General features: G+C 34.9%; 1 protein-coding gene and 1 long non-coding RNA gene across 2 annotated transcripts; one reads left to right on the top strand and one right to left on the bottom strand.

Moving 5' to 3' along the window:
• Positions 1-768: 768 nt before the first annotated feature.
• LOC126606982 (uncharacterized) lies at positions 769-1,239 on the bottom strand. The gene is made up of 2 exons (XR_007617446.1): positions 1,001-1,239; positions 769-886 (listed from the first exon to the last, which is right to left on the bottom strand). It is a non-coding gene; the product is annotated as an uncharacterized LOC126606982 (long non-coding RNA).
• A 13,991-nt stretch (positions 1,240-15,230) lies between these two features.
• Positions 15,231-18,575, top strand: LOC126606978 (NADH dehydrogenase [ubiquinone] 1 alpha subcomplex subunit 13-A). The gene is made up of 3 exons (XM_050274395.1): positions 15,231-15,654; positions 17,910-17,981; positions 18,095-18,575. The coding sequence occupies exons 1-3, from the start codon at positions 15,440-15,442 to the stop codon at positions 18,237-18,239; spliced, it is 432 nt and encodes a 143-aa protein (XP_050130352.1). The 5' UTR covers positions 15,231-15,439; the 3' UTR covers positions 18,240-18,575.
• The last annotated feature ends 1,548 nt before the right edge of the window (positions 18,576-20,123 follow it).

The following is a 20,123-nucleotide window of genomic DNA, read 5'->3' as shown; positions in this document are numbered from 1 at the left end:
GGATATCAAATTCATATTTATGATATCAGAATTTGCATAAAATGACAATGTCGACCCATTAGCCATGCGCCGACTTGCTGGAAAATTTAACTATTTCTAAAAATTCTCAAAAATTACAGAAATAAATATCTTAAAGAGTAGAGCAAACTTTATATCTGTGGCCAAGACCAATTTGGCCGAGAAAGGCTCCAATTTGCCTCGAACCTGCCGAAAACCCTAGAATTTGGGTGTCCACAATTCGACTCCATAGTAGCTCCGACGCCCCCAAACTTGTTTGGGCTTTGTTCCTGGGTTCTAAAGGAGTAGGTTGGTGGTGGTAAGTGAGGGAACTTGTTTCAAAAATTGTAGATTCAATGGGAAGAACACCCGCACCCACTGGTACAGTTTCCTCGTTTTCAATGTCAAATTCCTTTGATTTTGGGGTCCAATGGGATGAGGGAACGATGGGGAGTATTTTCACTGTGGGTAAAGGTTGTGATTAGTCCAAAAAATCATCAGAAAACCACCATAATTAGTTAAGGCAGCCGAGTCGGGTCTTGGGTAAAAGCAATGTTCTAAAACGCAGTTTGGGTGACCACCTAGGCGCTGGGCACCTGGCCACCACTACGATTATTTAAAAAACATTCAGGAAATCAGAATGGGTATTAGGCGGTGCCTAGGCGGCCTAGGCGTCGGGCTAAGCGGCCTCTGCGGTGGTTTTGTTAAAATTTTCCATCTCACTACACCGATATGCTATGGTGACGAAAGAGAAATCGAGAGAGCGTGAGGGAAGAGTAAACTTGTGATATTTATTTAGAAGGAATCAGAATAATAGTGTAATTGCAAGAAAAAAAATGAGAACTTTGACCTGGAAGCCCATATTTCTTCGCCGAAAAGGATTTCTTCGCTATGCTTAAGGAAATTGACTGGAGCGTGAGGGAAGAGTAAACTTGAGAGATATATGTAAAAGGAATCTAAATAACAGTGCAATTGCAGTAAAAAAAAAAAAGAGAATTATGACCTGGAAGCCCATATTTCTTCGCCAGAGAGGATTTCTTCGCTATGCTTGAGGAAATTGACTGGACTCATGATGGAAATTAGGCAGAGAGATGGGGAATCAGGTGGAGCAATCGAAGAAGAATGAAGGGAGAGGAAATGAGAAACTTAATTAGGTGGAGAAGATAGGGAATCGGGCGGAGTAATCGAAGAAAAAAAGGAAAGTTTACAGAGGGAAAATGGAAAAAAGAAGAAGAAGAAGAAGAAGAAGAGTGAACGGAAAGAAGACTAAGATGATAAGGAAAAGGAAAGAATAAAAAAACATAAAAGATTCTGGTTTTCAAGGCGTCAAAATAGACTCCTTGGTTTGGGAGTCTCTGACTGTCTTAGTTGATGTAAGGCATGGGTCTTGGCTGATGTGAGGCATGGGAACTAGGGTTGGAGGGAAGGGGTCATACCACACCACACACGTAGTGCTTTATGAAATGGGAAAGGATGCATATGCACCTTTTCAGAATTCTTTTTATTATGAACCACCTAACTGGATTTTTACTTTTAATCTTTAAAAATTAGATATAGTCATTTAAAATGTCTTAAGTTATATGGTATATATGCTTATTATGTTTTTAAATTCTGGACTTGCTAGATATTTTGTTTGCATTTTATCATTCTTTTATTATCTTATTTATGTATTTTTTACAAGTATAATTTTTTGTAAGTGTCAATATGCACTTATTTACAAGATATAAAAGAAATTTACTTAAATCCACCTAGACCGCCTAGGCACCCACCTAGTCCCCGCCTAACCGCCTAGGCGCTAAGCTCTAGCCTGCCGCCCGACTAGCGCCTAGTGTTTTTTAGAACCTTGGATAAAAGGGAGGGTCATATTCTCCCCTCCTTCTCCCTTTCCTCCTTTCTCTTATTTCCTCTCCCTGTCATTTGTCCGTTCCCCCCTCATTTTTCCCTCATTTCTCTCATTTCTAACCCTTTCTTTTCATCACAGCCGTCCATCTCATTTTTTTTTCCTTTAATCCCAGCCACACATGTGGCATGTCACATGGCTCCAGATTTTCTAGAGCCTTCTAAAGAAGGTTAAAATTACCAATTTATCCTTGACTTTAAACATTAATAACTTCTTTCGTTATAGCTCTGTTTCACGAATAGTTTGCGCCTACGCGTTCGTGAGTTCAAGCCCTATTCAAAAATATAAATGGTGACCTAAAAAAGTCTACAGATTTTAAATAGTTAATTTCCAAACTTTAAACCTTGTAAGCAGTTTAATTTAAAATTGAACTCAAATAAATTAATATAAATTCCCAAAAAATAATATAAACTCTCAACACCACGAATACGTACATTATAATAATTCATGGAACAAAACTTTACGATTTTCCCAATTCTATCTTTGGGACCGTACATCGATTTAATTTCGATTTTCTTCACATATTCACAATTATGAATATAAAATTCATATATTTAAATTTTCAGGGTATTACAATCACCCCCCGTTAAAATAAATCTCGTCCCCGAGATTTCAACCATTGAATAGTGACAAAGAATTAGAATTGTTTCCACCATTCCTTTAATAGTGAAAGATATCATAATCTCAGTCTTATGACTTTATTTAGGCTCCAAAATAAGCATTCAATGAATAATAACCGTGATTCTCACTCACACTCTCAAATTCTCAGCTACATTCATTGGCAAAATAAATATCCAAACCATTTGGCAAAAATAATATCAACCCTAAACCATAATTCTCGTTGGCTAAATAGATACCAAAACATCAACCATCGGCTAGATACATACTAGCATAATAACCACGGTTATCATAAATTCTAGCTATACCCATCTTTTGTAAATTAATTATCAGAATTTCAAGGCAGAATCATCAGTGGCTAAGTAATTATCAAAATTTCAAACCAACCCAATCAAATTGACAAAACACATATCAAGAATTCCAGCCAAAACATGGAAATTTCCAATCACACTCACTAGGTAATGGAAATAAGTTTAAAACCAAATCCACAGTACCGTTAGCATGGAACGAAATCAAAATCTCACTTTATGATTTTTCTTTATGTCCACAATTAACTAAGTTACACATAGTAAATTTAAAGCCTTTTAAATCTTTTTTTTTATCGTTTTTCTTTCCAATTAATTTTAAGTGCATCCACAAATACATAATTTAGTGACTCGCACTTCTAGTGCACCATTCACATTCTATTAACCAAAGAAGATAATTTATATATATCACAACTGAATTGGCCTACATAACTAAACCTTATTAATCGCATAACCATAAGAACATGTGTTCTTCATTTGTTCAGTTCGTGATATCGAATCCAACAACGACGACTTTTGAATATGGCAACCCAAGAAATAATTTTTGTAATTACAAGCTTTCCTCATCCATTCTTTTCATTGAACGTAAAATACAACTGGTCAATCATCAATACTAAACGAACTCAAACTCTCATTCTAGGATTTCATGCATATCCACAATTAACTAAATTATCCTTAGTAAATTAAAAAACTTTATCTTTTTTCTTTTTGTCAATTTGTTCCCTTTTAAATTGTTTCAAAATGTAACCACAGCTCGAATAAATTAGAGAGCTGCACTTCCAGAGTACTATTTACATTTCGTCAACCACATAAGAGAAATTTACATTTTACGACCCTAACGGTCAACGGAATTAATCCTTACTAATCACATAGCCAAGAGAATATATGCTTATCATCAGTTTTGTTCGCAATATCAATTTCCAACAATGACCCATGGCAACCAAAACAACACATTTATAATTATACACTTTCTCCATCAATTATTTCCATAATTCATAAAATTTCACATCTCACACAACTGAAAATTCGTTCATATTAAACAAACTCAAAAATTCGTTTCATAATTTTACTTAGATCCACCAACAATAAATGAAGAAAACTTCATGGTCTTTCCACCATTTTAAATTATAATAACCAAATCATAACCTCAATTTATGATTCCATTCTCACTCAATGAATTTTCATACGAAATTCCATTCCTGCTATTTGGAAATTTACATCGTAATTATTGGTAATCCGCTTCCCATTACTTTTGGCAACACGAATACCAGAAATTATGGCCATAAACGATATTGGCACAATCAAATATCAAATTTCAAGCCATAATTCATTAAGGCAAACCAAACCAATCAATTTTATAATTATAAACTTTTCTCGTCAATTCTCCTCATCAAGCACAAAAACTCACTGGAAAACGTTTATATTAAATTAACTTAAGATCTCATTCCATATTTTCATTCATGTTCATCCATAACCACAACATATACTTTTTATTTTCATTCGATAAATTGTCATGACTTTAATGAATACCAAATTTCCAACCACAATTATCATTTGCCAAACATTTTAATTTTCTAACCACACTTATCATTGTCAACACAATGATTCCACCACCATTTTCTTCTATCTCCAACAGTGACTAGTAGGTTGGAAAAGATTGTAATATACATGGCCAATACACATCACACTTTCGTTTTCTTTTCTTCTTCTTCTTCTTCTTTTTTTCAATTCCACATCCACGGGCCCTTTCCGTCGAATTCACATCCACGGGCCATTTTCACCCAATTTCACATCCATGGGCTTTTCGCCCCATTTCACATTCACGGGCCTTTCTTGCCCAATCTCACATATCCACCCTTATATCCACGGGTCTTTTGCCCAATTCACATATCCACAGGTCTTTTGCCCAATTCACACATCCACGGGTCTTTTGCCCAATTCACACATCCACCCTTATATCCACGGGCCTTTTTGCCCAATTCAATTTCTCAAGTGTGAGTTATAATACAAATTCTCCATCTACTTATCACCACCTCACAATCACCTTAACATTCAACATTTTCATAGTGCATAACATAATATCGATTCAATTCAAGATTAATCCAAAACTTTAATCAAATGCTCACCCTCAAAGATATACCATGAATACGATATTTAAAATTTTCCTACTCCCATTCAATTCAATTCAAAGCATCATAACTCACAATATATGTATTCCACATAATTTCCGTCATACTCATAGAACTTATGAAATAATGCAATATAAATGCAAATCACAATTCCCATTAACGAAACTTTCATATTTACCAAGGAAATTGCACCACAATCATAATACAATTTATATATGTATTTCACATATAAAACACGAATGCCACTTTATTCCTAAAAATGTGAATTAATGCAACCACAATGCATGTCATAATTCAGACCAACAAAACTCAAGAATAGTGCATCTCGTAGAGTAGGATCATTCGCTCTGATATCATTTGTAACACCCCGACCCCGACCCCGAAATATTTATTTTTAGGAATTAAATTTGTCAGTATGCCCAAAATATTTAATGTAGTTTAGTTAACTATCCATAATTACAATCTCTACTTAAGTTTCACTAACGCTCCATAATTATAATTCCATACCAAATGTATGACATTATCTTCATATTTTAACGTCATTTCCCCTTATAGACCAATTTCCATTTTAGTAACCTTTAATCTTGGATTTATTTAACCTCACATATTTTATGGCTGCATTTAACGTCTCGTTAGACTGCCTACATACCCATCGAGGGGATCAAGCCAATCATAGTTCACACTTCAATTTCATTCAATTTCACATATCACAACCAAATAACCAAAATAACCAACATTGGGTCAAATAATCAAAACACATGAATTGGATATCAAATTCATATTTATGATATTAGAATTTTCATAAAATGGCAACATCGGGCCACTGGCCACGCGCCACCGTAAGTGGCGGTCGGCTGCCCTGACTTGCTGAAAAATATAACTATTTCTAAAAATTCTCAAAAATTACAAAAATAAAGATCTCAAAGAGTAGAGCAAACTTTATACCTGTGGCCAAGACCAATTTGGCCGGGAAAGGCTCCAATTTACCTCGAACCCGCCGGAAACCTTATAATTTGGGTGCCCACGATTCGACTCCATAGCAGCTCCGACACCCCTAAACTTGTTTGGGCTTTGTTCCTGGGTTCTAAAGGAGTAGGTTGGTGGTGGTAATTGAGGGAACTTGTTTCAAAAATTGTAGATTCAACGGGAAGAACACCCACTGGTGCGGTTTCTCCGTTTTCAATGTCAAATTCCTATGATTTTGGGGTCCAATGGGATGAGGGAACGATGGGGAGTGTTTTCACCATGGGTAGAGGTCATGATTAGCAGGAAAAATCATCTAAAAACTACCAGAATTAGTTAAGGGAGCCGAGTCGGGTCTTAGGTAAAAGGGAGGGTCTGGTTCTCCCCTCCTTCTCCCTTTCCTTATTTCTCTCCTTTCCTCTCCCCCTCATTCATTCGCTCCCCCCTCCTTTTCCCTCCTTTCTCTCCTTTCTAACCCTTTCTTTTCATCACAGTCATCCATCTCATTTTTTCCCTTTAATCCCAGCCACACACGTGGCATGTCACATGGCTCCAGATTTTCTGGAGCCTTCCAAAGATGGTTAAAATTACTAATTTATCCCTGACTTTAAACATAAATAACTTCTTCGTTATAACTTCGTTTCACTAATGGTTTGTACCTACGCGTTTGTGAGTTCAAGCCCTATTCAAAAATATAATTGGTGACCTAAAAAGGTCTACGGATTTTAAATAGTTAATTTCCAAACTTTAAACCTCGTAAGCAGTTTAATTTAAAACTCAAATAAATTAATATAAATTCCTGAAAAATAATATAAACTCTCAATACCACGAATATGTACATTATAATAATTCCCGGAACAAAACTTTATGATTTTCCCAATTCTATCTTTGGGACCGTACATCGATTTAATTTCGATTTCTTCACATATTAACAATTATGAATATAAAATTTATATATTTAAATTTTCAGGGTATTACAATTTTAGCTTTGAGCTACCTCTTGTGTTCTTCATTGAAACCCTAGCCACAAAACTATGTTTATGCATCAAACACCCAATCACTGCATATTAGGGTATCATTGTCTTAATGGTTTTGTTTTAATTTTGTGGTCAATTTCTTCAAGTTTCAAATCTTTAAACTGACCCGTTTTGGATTCTCATCAGTTTTATCCTTCAAGTATTTGTCTAGAGAAACTGCCTGGTTATTGAATCTAGATTTTTCATAACCATCATTGTCATATCATTTGGTTGTGTTGATATCGATGCCACAAGGTGAAGAGCTCAAGAGGAGCTATGACTTCATGAAGACCGAAGGAGTTCATTTTGTGTAAGGCAAGGTTGCATAAAGGTAAAGCTGCTTAGTAGATAGATATATAGGAATTGAGCTTGTGTGGTCTTTGTATGAAGCTTGTTTACACTAGTGGATTGGACTCAGTGGAGAGTCCCCGGATTTTTAACCCAAAGGTGGGTTTTTCCGGCCAAAAACTTTTTGTGCTCCTTGTCTCTTAAACTTGTCCACATATCTTACTTACTTGAATATGTTTCATACATCAGTATAAGTTGTTCTATGATATGTGTTAGCTACCAAGTTTACACTGCATATTATGAGAAATGAACTATATTGTTGTTAACTAGGATAACTTGTAGTGAACTAAGTTTGATTTGTATATTTGCATTTGATTAATTGACGAATCTGTATTTAGTTGACTGGTGAGCTTGACTAGTCAATCTAGCATACTTTGTTTCATAATTGCTTTGCCATTGTTGTTTGCATAATGAACTGATATGTAAAGGTGTTCAAGTTTAGGAATTATTGTTGTGAAACTAATCTAGGCAGACTCTAATTAGTTGGACGTATTGGTTAGTCAGGATTTTTTTATTGCAATTACTCTTTATATCACTGACTAACTTGTAACTAGTTGACTAGCTCATTTGACTAGTCTACTGTACAAAGTTAAATTTTATTTGCAAGATACTCCACTTGGTACAAATTTGTATGAGAAAATTACAACGAACTCTTTTGCATTGGCAGCAAGAAACTCCTTTGCATTGGCATGCTTTGGAATGCCTCCCTTCACATACTGAGTCATAGCCTTCTTCATTATCATCAGAGACATCCTATTAGCCCTCTCCTATTTATCAAATTTGATTCTTTGATCTGCACTGCTTGAATCAATGGGAGCTGCAAGCTGATCCTCTCTTAGTGCTTGAATCAAGATCCATCAGTCCCAAAACTATCTCTACATCTTTCTTCCATTTCTTAAAATTTGAACCAGTTAATGTCTCAATGTTAGAGACATTGAGTGAAGTACTATGAGGAGCTGGAGCATAAACAAGCAACTAATCAGTATCATTTACATCAATTTCATGATAGACAATGAAAGCTTCACTTTATGCCTTTCATATATGTGGTTTGATGGTGACCACATATATGAACGGAGAAAGGTGATTTCTCCAAGCCCACGATGGTTTATCAGTGGTGATGCCAAATATGTCATTGGGATTTTCTGGGTTGTAGGCCTGGAGCTACTGGCTCCGTGGCTTGGGTTATAGGGCTCTATGCTTACTCGACGACTCGGCTCAAAGCCATTGCTTGCGATGGTGTTTTCGAGAACCCTAATTTTTTTTTTTTCAATTATTTCATAATATCAATTTACAATAATTGCATAATTATGGATATAATGCAAAAACAATTTATGTAGAATCTAAACTTTGTAAAATGTAAAGTTAGGTCATGCATTATGGTGAAGGTTCTTGCAATCATGGCTGAAAAAATAATCAAGATTAAGATCGTTGTTTTGGAAAAACTTGATTGCGTGATGATATTGATGAACTGATTTGTAGCAGAAAATTCCTCGTCAGATTCCTAAGTGCAGTGGAGGAGCATGATGATAACGTGTTGTTGCCTATTTAACTGAAAGGGAATAGAGGGGCGCAGCCAAAGAGAGAGAATGGAGAATTGTAGGGATTTCTTGTGTGTTGTTATTCCCCCCACACAGTGCCTTTATTTATAACTTGTCCTCCAAGTAAACATATTGTTATATGGAAAGAATAACTAGTAATCAAATCTATCTAGGATTTACACAATCATAATCTAGAATATCTATAACATAATTAAATTTATAAGGTAATGATAGTTAGTTAAATGGACACGTGGTACAATTTTGGAGGGAAGGTAACAGTTATCTTGGATTAGGAGGTGAACAAAAACGCACTCATACATGAAACTATCCAAAAAACAACACACCATCAACCTTCAAAACTTAATAAAGATAGTTACATGTCAAAGCTCTTCAAGCTTCTATCAACCTTCAAATCTAATGTCTTAACCAATAAAAAGACAATACTTGAAAAATGAAATCATTAAAATTTGGAGTGGCCAGTCCTTTCGATTTAAGTCACTTTACAAAAATTCAAAACCATAATTGATACCAATTAATTGCAGTTTAGTTTATTTTTAACATTTTTTACTTTTGTTTTTTTTTTTAGTCAACAAAACCCACCATTGCGATTTGAATTAGCAAACTTTAGTACTTATTTAGGACTGTTGTGCTTTTCAAAAGCAATTTATTTTAGGCTTTTTATCCAAAATAGTTCATGAGATTTGCATAACACATCACTTTGGTCCCTGAGATTGAAAATCAATAGAAATGGTCCTTGAGATTGTACACCATCCATTATTTTGGTCATTCCATTAAAAACTCCGTTAAGTGTCCTGGAGCTCTTGGCCGGAAGTTTGGGCAATTTTCAAAACTTCGTAACTCAATCGTTTTTAACCAAATTCAACCCATAATATATCAAAATGAAGATAGGAAATTGTAGAACAAGATTATATCCATTTAGAAGCCCAATCGTTGCAGGAGACGGTCGAAAAAATAATCTAAAATGTGACTGAAGGTACCATTCTCTTTGTCTCGTTGAGAAGTATGATTTTTGTTTTGAATCACTCGATTTTGTTAAGTATTGAATAAGTTATGAATGTTTAAATTTTACCAAGTTTCCGGTGAATTTTTCAGTTTTTCTGTGGACCAGTCACTTTTCAGGCTATTTTCCGACCATCTACGACAACTATTGGGCTTCCAAATAGGTATAATCTTTTTCTACACTTTCCTATCTTTATTTTGATATATTATGGGTCGAATTTGGTTAAGAAACGATTGAGTTATAAAGTTTTGAAAATGGCCCAAACTTCAGACCAAGAGCTCTGAGACACTTAACGGAGTTTTTAGCGGAATGACCAAAATAATGGATGGTGAACTATCTTAGGGACCAAAGTGATGTGTTATGCAAATCTTAGGGACCATTTTGGCTAAAAAGCCTTTATTTTATAATTTTTTATGTTAAAGGTTTTTTTTTATTTTTTATTTTTTATTTTTAAGTACATTGATATTTTTACACTAAGGGAATGGGAGTTCATGACACAATGAGCAGCCTAATTTGGTATCGAATTAGTCATTCACGAGATTCGAACCTAAGATCTCTCACTTCCAAGTTAAGAAGAATACCACTAGACCGTAGTACTAAGTAGTATGTTAAATATATGAAGCAATAGTGAAGGTTTAGTGAAACTTTCAAAACTCCAATAACAACCTCGTCATTTTTACAAAATGACAATCTTTGTCCCTAACATTCTCTCTCTTTCCTATTCTCTCGTTTTTCCCCTGCAGGGTACCTCTAGGACAACCGACAACCTAGTCTTCCTTCAATTGGAGAGATTTTTCAGTATGACCAGTACATGAGATGATACATCACATATCATTATACAAATTGTGAGATATATGTGCTAAAAAGTTAATAACTTAAAAATGAAATTTTCCACAATTTCTATTAAAACACGTGGTGTACCACTTATGTTCCCATCACAATTAAAAATTTCTCCTTCAATTGGCCAAGCTTTGAATTTGAACCCTTAAGATCTTGTCTCCTCTTTCTCCCCAAGCTTTCTCCATCGCTCTTCTTCATGTCGCATCTAACCTTCATGACCGTTGGGTTCGAATTGTTGCCATCCTTTTGATCGAAGCCTGGCGACTTTCAGCCGTAGGCTTCGAATTGTTGTCATCCTTCTGATAGAAGCCTGGCGACTTTCAGTTGAAGGCTTCAAATCGTTGCTATCCTTCGGATCGAAGGCTTCGAATCGTTGCCGTCCTTCATACCGAAGGCTTCGAATCGTTGTTATCCTTTAGTTCAAATCGTTATTGTCCTTCATATCGAAAGATATCTTCGAATCATTGTCATCCTTCAGATCGAAGTAGGCCTGGCAATTCCTGACACGATCCGATAACCTGACACGACACGACACAAAATTAACAAGTGTTCAGGTCGATACGATAACGAATCAGGTCATTATCGGGTAACCCGATAAGCACCTGTTAAGATAACGGGTTGGTTCGGATATACACGTGGGTAACACGATACACGATAAACAAAATATTAATTTTATAATTTTATAACCCTAAAAAATACTATAAAAATTATATATATTAATTTAACAATTTTATACCCCTAAAAACTATAATAATTATATATATAATTATATATTAAATTAAATATTAAAAATTGGTGACCATTGGATCAGCTTAAATTTACATACCATTCAATTTCTTAAGTGTTATATTTAAAAAATAAATAAATTTAAATCTACTTAATAAATATATATATACCATTGAACTTGATGGGATACAAATTCTACTAAACTAATTTTAACGATCCAACCATCAAAATTGTTTGTACACGCTTTGAGATCATATTAGCAAAAAATCGCAAAAAACAAACATTCATAGATCAAGTAACAGGACAAAACTTTTCGACGGTTATCAACGAAAAATCACGATTTAACGGTTATTTTAACTCCGATTTTGATGATTTTTTACAGCTACACTCATTGACCCTATATGTATACAATGAATGAACTCGATCTTCAATTTAAAATATTTGCACTAGTGGATACCACAAAATCTTATGTTATACTTAATGAAAATATGAATAAACTCTTACGTTGTAGTGAATCTATTGTTTTGATAGGATACGCATTCTACAAAACTAGTTTCAACGATCCAACCATCAAACATGTTTGTATATACTTCAAGATCGCATATGCCAAAAATTGCAAAAAAAAAACATTTAGAGATCAAGTAACGGGACAAAACTTTTCGATGGTTATCAACGAAAAATCACGATTTAACAGTTATTTTAACTCTAATTTTGATGATTTTTTATACTTACACTCCTTGACGCTATATGAATACAATGAATGAATTCAATCTTCAATTTAAAATATTTACACCAGTGGATACCACAAAATCTTATGTTATACTTAATGAAAGTATAAATAAACTCGAAGTGTTAGTAAATCTACCGTTTTGATGGGATACACATTCTACGAAACTAATTTCAACTATCCAACCATCAAACTTGTTTGTATATGCTTTAAGATCGTATACGCCAAAAGTTGCAAAAAACAAACAATCAGAGATCAAGTAACGAGACAAAACTTTTCAACGGTTATGAACGAAAATCACAATTTAACGGTTATTTTAACTCTGATTTTGATAATTTTTACAGCTACACTCTTTGACCCTATATGAATACAATTAATGAATTCAATCTTCAATTTTAAATATTTACACTAGTAGATATTACAAAATCTTATGTTATACTTAATGAAAGTATGAATAAACTTGTAAGTGTTAGTGAATCTATCGTTTTGATGGGATACGCATTCTACGAAACTAATTTTAACGATCTAACCGTCAAACTTGTTTGTATATTCTTCAAGATCGTATACACCAATAATCGCAAAAAACAAACATTCAAAGATCAAGTAAAGGGACAAAACGTTTCGACGGTTATCAACGAAAAATCTCAATTTAACGGTTATTTTAACTTCGATTTTGATGATTTTTTACAACTACACTCCTTGACCCTATAGGAATACAATGAATGAACTTGATCTTCAATTTAAAATATTTACATTATACCACAAAATCTTATGTTATACTTAATGAAAGTATGAATAAACTTTTAAGTGTTAGTGAATCTATTGTTTTGATGGGATACGCATTCTACGAAACTAGTTTCAACGATCCAACCGTCAAACATGTTTGTATATACTTCGAGATTGCATACGCCAAAAATTGTAAAAAACAAACATTAAGAGATCAAGTAACGAGACAAAAATTTTCGACAGTTATCAATGAAAAATCACTATTTAACAGTTATTTTAACTCCGATTTTGATAATTTTTTACAGCTACACTCCTTGACCCTATATGAATACAATGAATGAACTCGATATTCAATTTAACATATTTACACTAGTGGATACCACAAATCTTATGTTATACTTAATGAAAGTATGAATAAACTCTTAAATGTTAGTGAATCTATCGTTTTGATGGGATACGCATTCTACGACACTAATTTTAATGATCTAACCGTCAAACTTGTTTGTATATGCTTCGAGATCATATGCGCTAAAAATCGCGAAAAACAAACATTCAGAGATCAAGTAAGGGGACAAAACTTTTCGACGGTTATCAACGAAAAATCACTATTTAACGGTTATTTTAACTCCAATTTTGATGATTTTTTTATAGCTACACTCCTTGACCCTATATGAATACAATCAGTGAACTCGATCTTCAATTTAAAATATTTACACTAGTGGATATCACAAAATCTTATGTTATACTTAATGAAAGTATGAATAAACTCTTAAGTGTTAGTGAATCTATTGTTTTGATGGGATACACATTCTACGAAACTAGTTTCAACGATTCAACCGTCAAACATGTTTGATTATACTTCAAGATCGTATATGCCAAAAATTGCAAAAAACAAACATTCAGAGATCAAGTAACGAGACAAAACTTTTCGACGGTTATCAACGAAAAATCACGATTTAATGGTTCTTTTAACTTTGATTTTGATGATTTTTTATAGCTACACTCTTTGACCCTCTATGAATACAATGAATGAATTCGATTTTTAATTTAAAATATTTACACTAGTGAATACCACAAAATCTTATGTTATACTTCATGAAAGTATAAATAAACTCCAAGTGTTAGTGAATATATCGTGTTGATGAGATACGCATTGTACGAAACTAATTTCAACTATCCAAATGTCAAACTTGTTTATATATTCTTCAAGATCGCATACGCCAAAAATCGCAAAAAAAAAAAACATTCAGAGATCAAGTAACGGGACAAAACTTTTTGACGATTATCAACGAAAAATCACGATTTAACGATTTCTTTAACTCCGATTTTGATGATTTTTTACAGCTACACTACTTGATCCTATATGAATACAATGAATGAATTCGATCTTCAATTTAAAATATTTACACTAGTGGATACCACAAAATGTTATGTCATGATGATTGATGAAAATTGAGGATTTTGTGAAAGGAATAACATGCAAGCTTTGAGTTCCATTGGCAATGTTTAAACTTTTGAGAAAGGGTTCACAACCTTGAAAACAAAAACTCTTTCATTTTGTATATCCTTGCACATTTAATATTTTGTAATAGACTAATAGTGTATGAATGTTTGTTTATTAGTCTCTTATTTTCGAATGTAGATGTAGTACTTAAACGACAAATGTGTTTTAATGTTTTGAAGTAATATTTATGTAGCAATGTGTGGTATGTGAAAATTTAAGAAAAAAAAATATTTTTCTTAACAGGTCATAACGGGTTGGGTCACTTTACTTATTGGGTAAAGTGACGCGACCTGTTAAGGACCCGTTAAGATAACGGATGTGACACGATATGACTCGTTAAGATAACAGATGTTATACGAAAACGACATGTACACGACAGACATAACCTGTTTGCCAGGCAATTGCCTTACACGTTTCACACAATGCCTGTAAGAATCCCAGATCAATTTGAATTGTATTACTTCCTTGTAAATTGGAAATATAGGTTGCATCTCATTTATCTTGTATAAGAAAATACCAAGATAATTCAATACACTAGTAAGAAATAATTATGATTTAAAATCACAATATTACCCCTCAATAATAATTAAAAAAATTATCTTACTTCGATTGCATGTACCGATGATTTAATATTGGGTCTAAACAAAAACATTGCTATACCAAACTAGTCTTTAATCGAATGGATGACCACACATATACAAAATACAGTAGTAGAAATATGTTGAGGTCTTGCATAACGGTATGAGTTCAAATCTTATCGATTACTAATCTAACATTTAATCTAACAAAACCTATTGTTTGAAAAAAAAAAAAATATAAAATTTTGCCTGAAAATGAGAGATGTTATGTTCGAATCTCGTGAACAGAAAATCCAATACCGATACCAAATTAAAACTTCACATATTAGGGCTAAATGTGAAAATCCATAGCTATTGAAGTTTCTCTTGCATCGATTCAAGGCAGCACCATCACCGCAGATTACCCCCCTCACTTTGTTTCCCCTTCAATCTTCCCGAAACAGCACAACCAACAAGACTCGGCTGAGATTCTGAATCAGTGAAACGCAAAAGCAGCTCCGAAAATGACAGAGGCAGTGATAAGAAATAAGCCGGGTATGGCGAGCGTGAAGGACATGCCGGTTCTCCAGGACGGTCCGCCGCCGGGTGGATTCGCTCCGGTCCGGTACGCTCGCCGGATCCCCAACAAGGGTCCCAGCTCAGTGGCCATATTCCTCGCCGCCTTCGGCACCTTCTCTTGGGGCATGTACCAAGTCGGAAAGGGCAACAAGATCCGCAGGTCTGAGCTTTTTTTCTTTTTCACATTTATTTTTAAATTTGATTGTATGGGTTTTGTTTTAATTTTTTTTACTTTTCCTTTTCGTTTCATTCTTGGGAGCAGCCTCTCCATAAATGGGGGTAAGGCTAGCCGACATTCACCTCTCCTAGACCTTGCGTAAAGCGGGAGCCTTGTGCACTGGGTACGACCTTTTTCCTTTTCGTTTCATTGAATTTTTTTGCAATTGTTACAGGATTCGTGTTTTTTGTTTGATAAATTACTGTAATTTCCGATGTTTAGATTACAATTTCTGGGGTTTTAATTCCTATTTATCAATTTTTGTATGCATAATATGCAAACTGTTAATTCTTCATTGTTGAGGAAATGTGAATAGTTAGATGATATGCAGGATGGTGTATAGATTACGGTTAATTTGGGTTGATCTGAGAATCAAGTAAAAAGAGCATTTTGGATGAAGGGGTAAAGGGGAAGAATTCAGGTGTAGCCGTGTGGTAAGCACATGGTCCGAGAGTTTTGGTTCTATGCTCGACTACTAGGGTAGTCCGTTTGATACTAGCGAAAATAGACGCCAATACATTCATAATTTGCTAAGGGGCTCATTTTGCGGACTGTAAGACAATGTTAACAACTAAGAATGGTATCGGATAGCTTGAATTCCATATTTGGAATGATTTTACTTAGCATTGCCTATTTTATCTGGATGCCACTCTGGATGGTATCCACACTATTAACAAATAGAGGTGTGGGTGCGAGTAACAGCTGGAGAGTATTAAGTTAATAACTTATCAGTAACGGCGTTCTTAGACCCTCTGCTCCCTTTTTCCGTATAATCATCCCCACTCCATCTGCCCCTTAATCCTCTCCCTTGCCTTGTTTGCACAGGTGTTTGTGATCTGCTGCCCCTCCTCCTCCCACATCTCCTTGCACCCACCAGTCACCAGATTGGAGCCATAACCAGCCATCCCAACTCTAGTAACCATCCTATCCCCAATCTATGCTTATTGGTGCAGTGCTGATGGGTGTGCTAACTTAGCTTGCATAATCAGAATATGGATTGATCTAGTGTATCATAAGACCCGAAAAGAAATAAACTTGGAGGCATGTTGAAATTGTCTGCAGGATAAGTGTTCAACTAAGACGAAGAATCAGAGTAGAGGTTTCTCCTTAGTTTCATTTTGTGTGTGTTTTTCTGTGTGTTCAAATAAAACCAAAAAATAAAAGAATGGAAGATGATGGTTTTCACTCCACTTGTTTAGTGCTAAGAATGAGAAGGAAGTCAATGCAGAGTTAAAAGCCTCTACTTTTCACTTCTTTATTTACTCAAGAAGTAAATCTACCACGAATGGTTAGTTTCAAGTTTTTTTTTGTTTGTGCTATATAGACTAGGCTTTTCAGTCTATGTTTTTTCATATGTGAATAAGGATGTTTGTGGTCGATGCCGTAACAAATCCAGAAGGTGGAAATTCTCGTGCCTTTTCATGTTGTTTCTTACTTGTTACATGTTACCATTTAATTTGCATTGTCAGTTTTGATCCTTGGAGCCAATTGGCAGGTATTCTTGGTGAGTTCTTCCATCCACTTTTCCCTGCAGCTTCCTCAGCATTTATAGTCCTTGCTTATTGGAAGGTTTTCTTCAAGTCAAACATTTGGCTAGGTTACTCCACTAGGTTGTCATGTGTGTCTATTTTGAATACATTGCATGAGGCTTTCTCCACAAGATGTGAAAAGCTATTATAAATTAAATTATGTCTGTCAAAATTGGATGCTTCCATTGGATATGTGCCCTCTTAGATTTTTGATAATCATAAGACGGTGATCTTTGTTCTTTGGGATGAAAATGTTTGGATGAGTTTCTAAGTCTTCTGGCTATTAAAATCATTTCGTGGACTTGGGGGATCCAGGAGATTCGTATATGTTGACTTTTCATATGATAATTTAAAATATGGTTATCTTCGTGACTATTTGGACAGCATTGATTATCTTTATTCGGACATATTTTCTTAAATTTCATGCTCGTGACTTTAATTTTTGGTCGGGGATGGGGTTAGGGTGGAAGATGGAAATATTGATTTACTTAAATTTCATTTTACACCTTTAGGAGAATGCTTGGTTTTGTTGGGGCACTAGCCTACTCTATTTTCCTGTCATAGTAACAAGTAATTGATTATTTGGGTAAGCAAAGCCAACTATTTGTTCTTGTCGAGGATTTCCTTGATATATGGTATATTACAAGCTTAAAATTTGGCTCTATGTAGGGCGCTCAAGGAAGAAAAGTATGCTGCTCGCAGAGCAATACTGCCGGTGCTTCAAGCTGAAGAAGATGAAAGGTAATCTGATTATATTATTGGTTGTCCCCTTCCAGTCATATCATGCCCGTAATCTTCATCTCCATGAATTCCAAGTAAATGGATCCGCTTATCTGTCTGTTCTGTTTCTTCAGATATGTCAAAGAGTGGAAAAAGTATCTCGACTATGAGGCTGAAGTCATGAAGGATGTGCCTAATTGGAAAGTTGGTGAGAGTGTCTACAACTCTGGAAAATGGATGCCCCCAGCAACGGGCGAGCTCCGCCCTGAAGTGTGGTGATTCATTTTTCAACTACAGTTGCGTCTGCAGCTGGCTCCAGTTGGTTTGTTTTGTCTTATTGCATGGTTCCTTTGGTGGGATGTCATAGCTCTGTTGTGAAATAAAAATGCAGCAGAAAACCTTTTTTCACATGTTTGCAAATACTACAACAGTAATTGTCTTATTTTATCCCCTTTATCATCATTCTCTTCTTCATTACCTAAGATTAAGAGTTAGCACAAGGAAGACTTTGTTCAATGCGGGATTTTGATAAAATGTTTAGTGATTGTAACAGACATCGAGTCATGAGATGTCCGTAAGCGCTATTTAACGATGCCTAAAACAGATGATCTTTTATCTGATTGTGTTGAACAAATTTTACAAGCATTAATTTTACTTCAGAAAGGGTTAGATTACTTGTTACATAAGTATGAGTGCAGCGGGGCAAACTCCGGTAGCGGATTGGATCCCATGGATTGAAAGACATACCTATACGTTTGGGGACAACTAATTAGCTATTGCCCTGAGTGAAGATGAATAATGCACAATTCAGGGATACAAAATCTTCAGGTCTCAAGGGAATGTATAAAACGGAAAACACTAAGTGTACAAAATAAATGTTTAGTATTAATGTAAATGTAGGGTTACAATCTCTGTTTACAGTTTGAATCATTTGATTTGATGTCTGGAATGTAAAGTGTGTGTAGGGGGTGATTGATCTAAGGGTCGTAATAACTTAATCTCGGATGAACGGATGCCACAATGGTTTGGCTTGTGGCGATGCAAGAATCATTTCATGTAGTGGTGCTTGATGATTCTTCACGAGTTTGATGAAGAACGCAGAGAGTTTTCTAAGTCTTTTTTATGTCGTTTAGGAATTGTGAGTATGGGGGGCTTGAGAGCTTTAGTGTCTGAATGTGAGAAAGATTTTTCTGGACACTTTCTTTGTCTTAGAGCCTTGCATTTACAGGCTCTCCAAGCTTTTCCTACGAAAGAACCAAGATTTGATTTGTATCTTGGTTCGTGATTTGACTCAATCAATTAATATTTGATTTGACTTAAAATTAATTAATTAATTAATTAATTAAAATTAAAATCAAATAATTACTTTCCACCAATTATTGACACATGTCCCTCTTGATGACTTGTCTAGTTTTTTATGAGTCACATGCCATGTGTACAATTTGTGAGACACATGTTGTGTGCCACGTAAGCCCTAACATGTCGAGATTTAATGTGTTAGCAAACGTTTATTTTCACCAAAATTTACACGTTCACAACAGTCTCGAATTGGAGCTTAAGCATTGTTTAGAGGTAATCTGGTCCAACAATCAAACTACACCCAAAAGGTGTTGCGAAAGCTTTAACGATAGAGCGAAGCCTTGGAGTACTCATAGGGTTGCCTGAATGCTAGATGAAAAATGAGATCCTTTCCATCCTAAAGATGATGAGGAAGAGGTTTTGAAGCATGAAGTTCCATACCTTAGTGTAATTGGTGTTTTATTGTACTTAACTCAATGTGCTAGACCTGACATCTCTTTCAATGTTAATCTTCTAGCAAGATATAGCAACACACCTGGTGTTAAAGATATCATTCGTTACCTTAAGGGTACTTTGGATTTGGGTTTATTCTATCACTATGCATCTCAAAAGAGATCACACCATCTTGGGCTTGGGAATGATGCTTGCTTTTTTGGTATGTTACTTATCTAACCCGAACAAGGCACGTTCTCAAATGTTTATGTCTTTACCGTTGGAGATACCGCAATATCTTGGAGGTCAACCAAATAGACTTTAGTTATGAATTTTTCAAACCATATTGAAATTCTCATCATAAACAAAGCTATATGTGAATGCTTCTCGCTGAGAGCTATAGTTGAGCAAATTCGAAGAAATTGTGGGGTT

This window comes from Malus sylvestris, chromosome 16 (assembly GCF_916048215.2).
Source record: "Malus sylvestris chromosome 16, drMalSylv7.2, whole genome shotgun sequence".
Lineage (NCBI taxonomy): Eukaryota > Viridiplantae > Streptophyta > Magnoliopsida > Rosales > Rosaceae > Malus > Malus sylvestris.
This window is presented reverse-complemented; position numbering and strand designations above follow the sequence as displayed.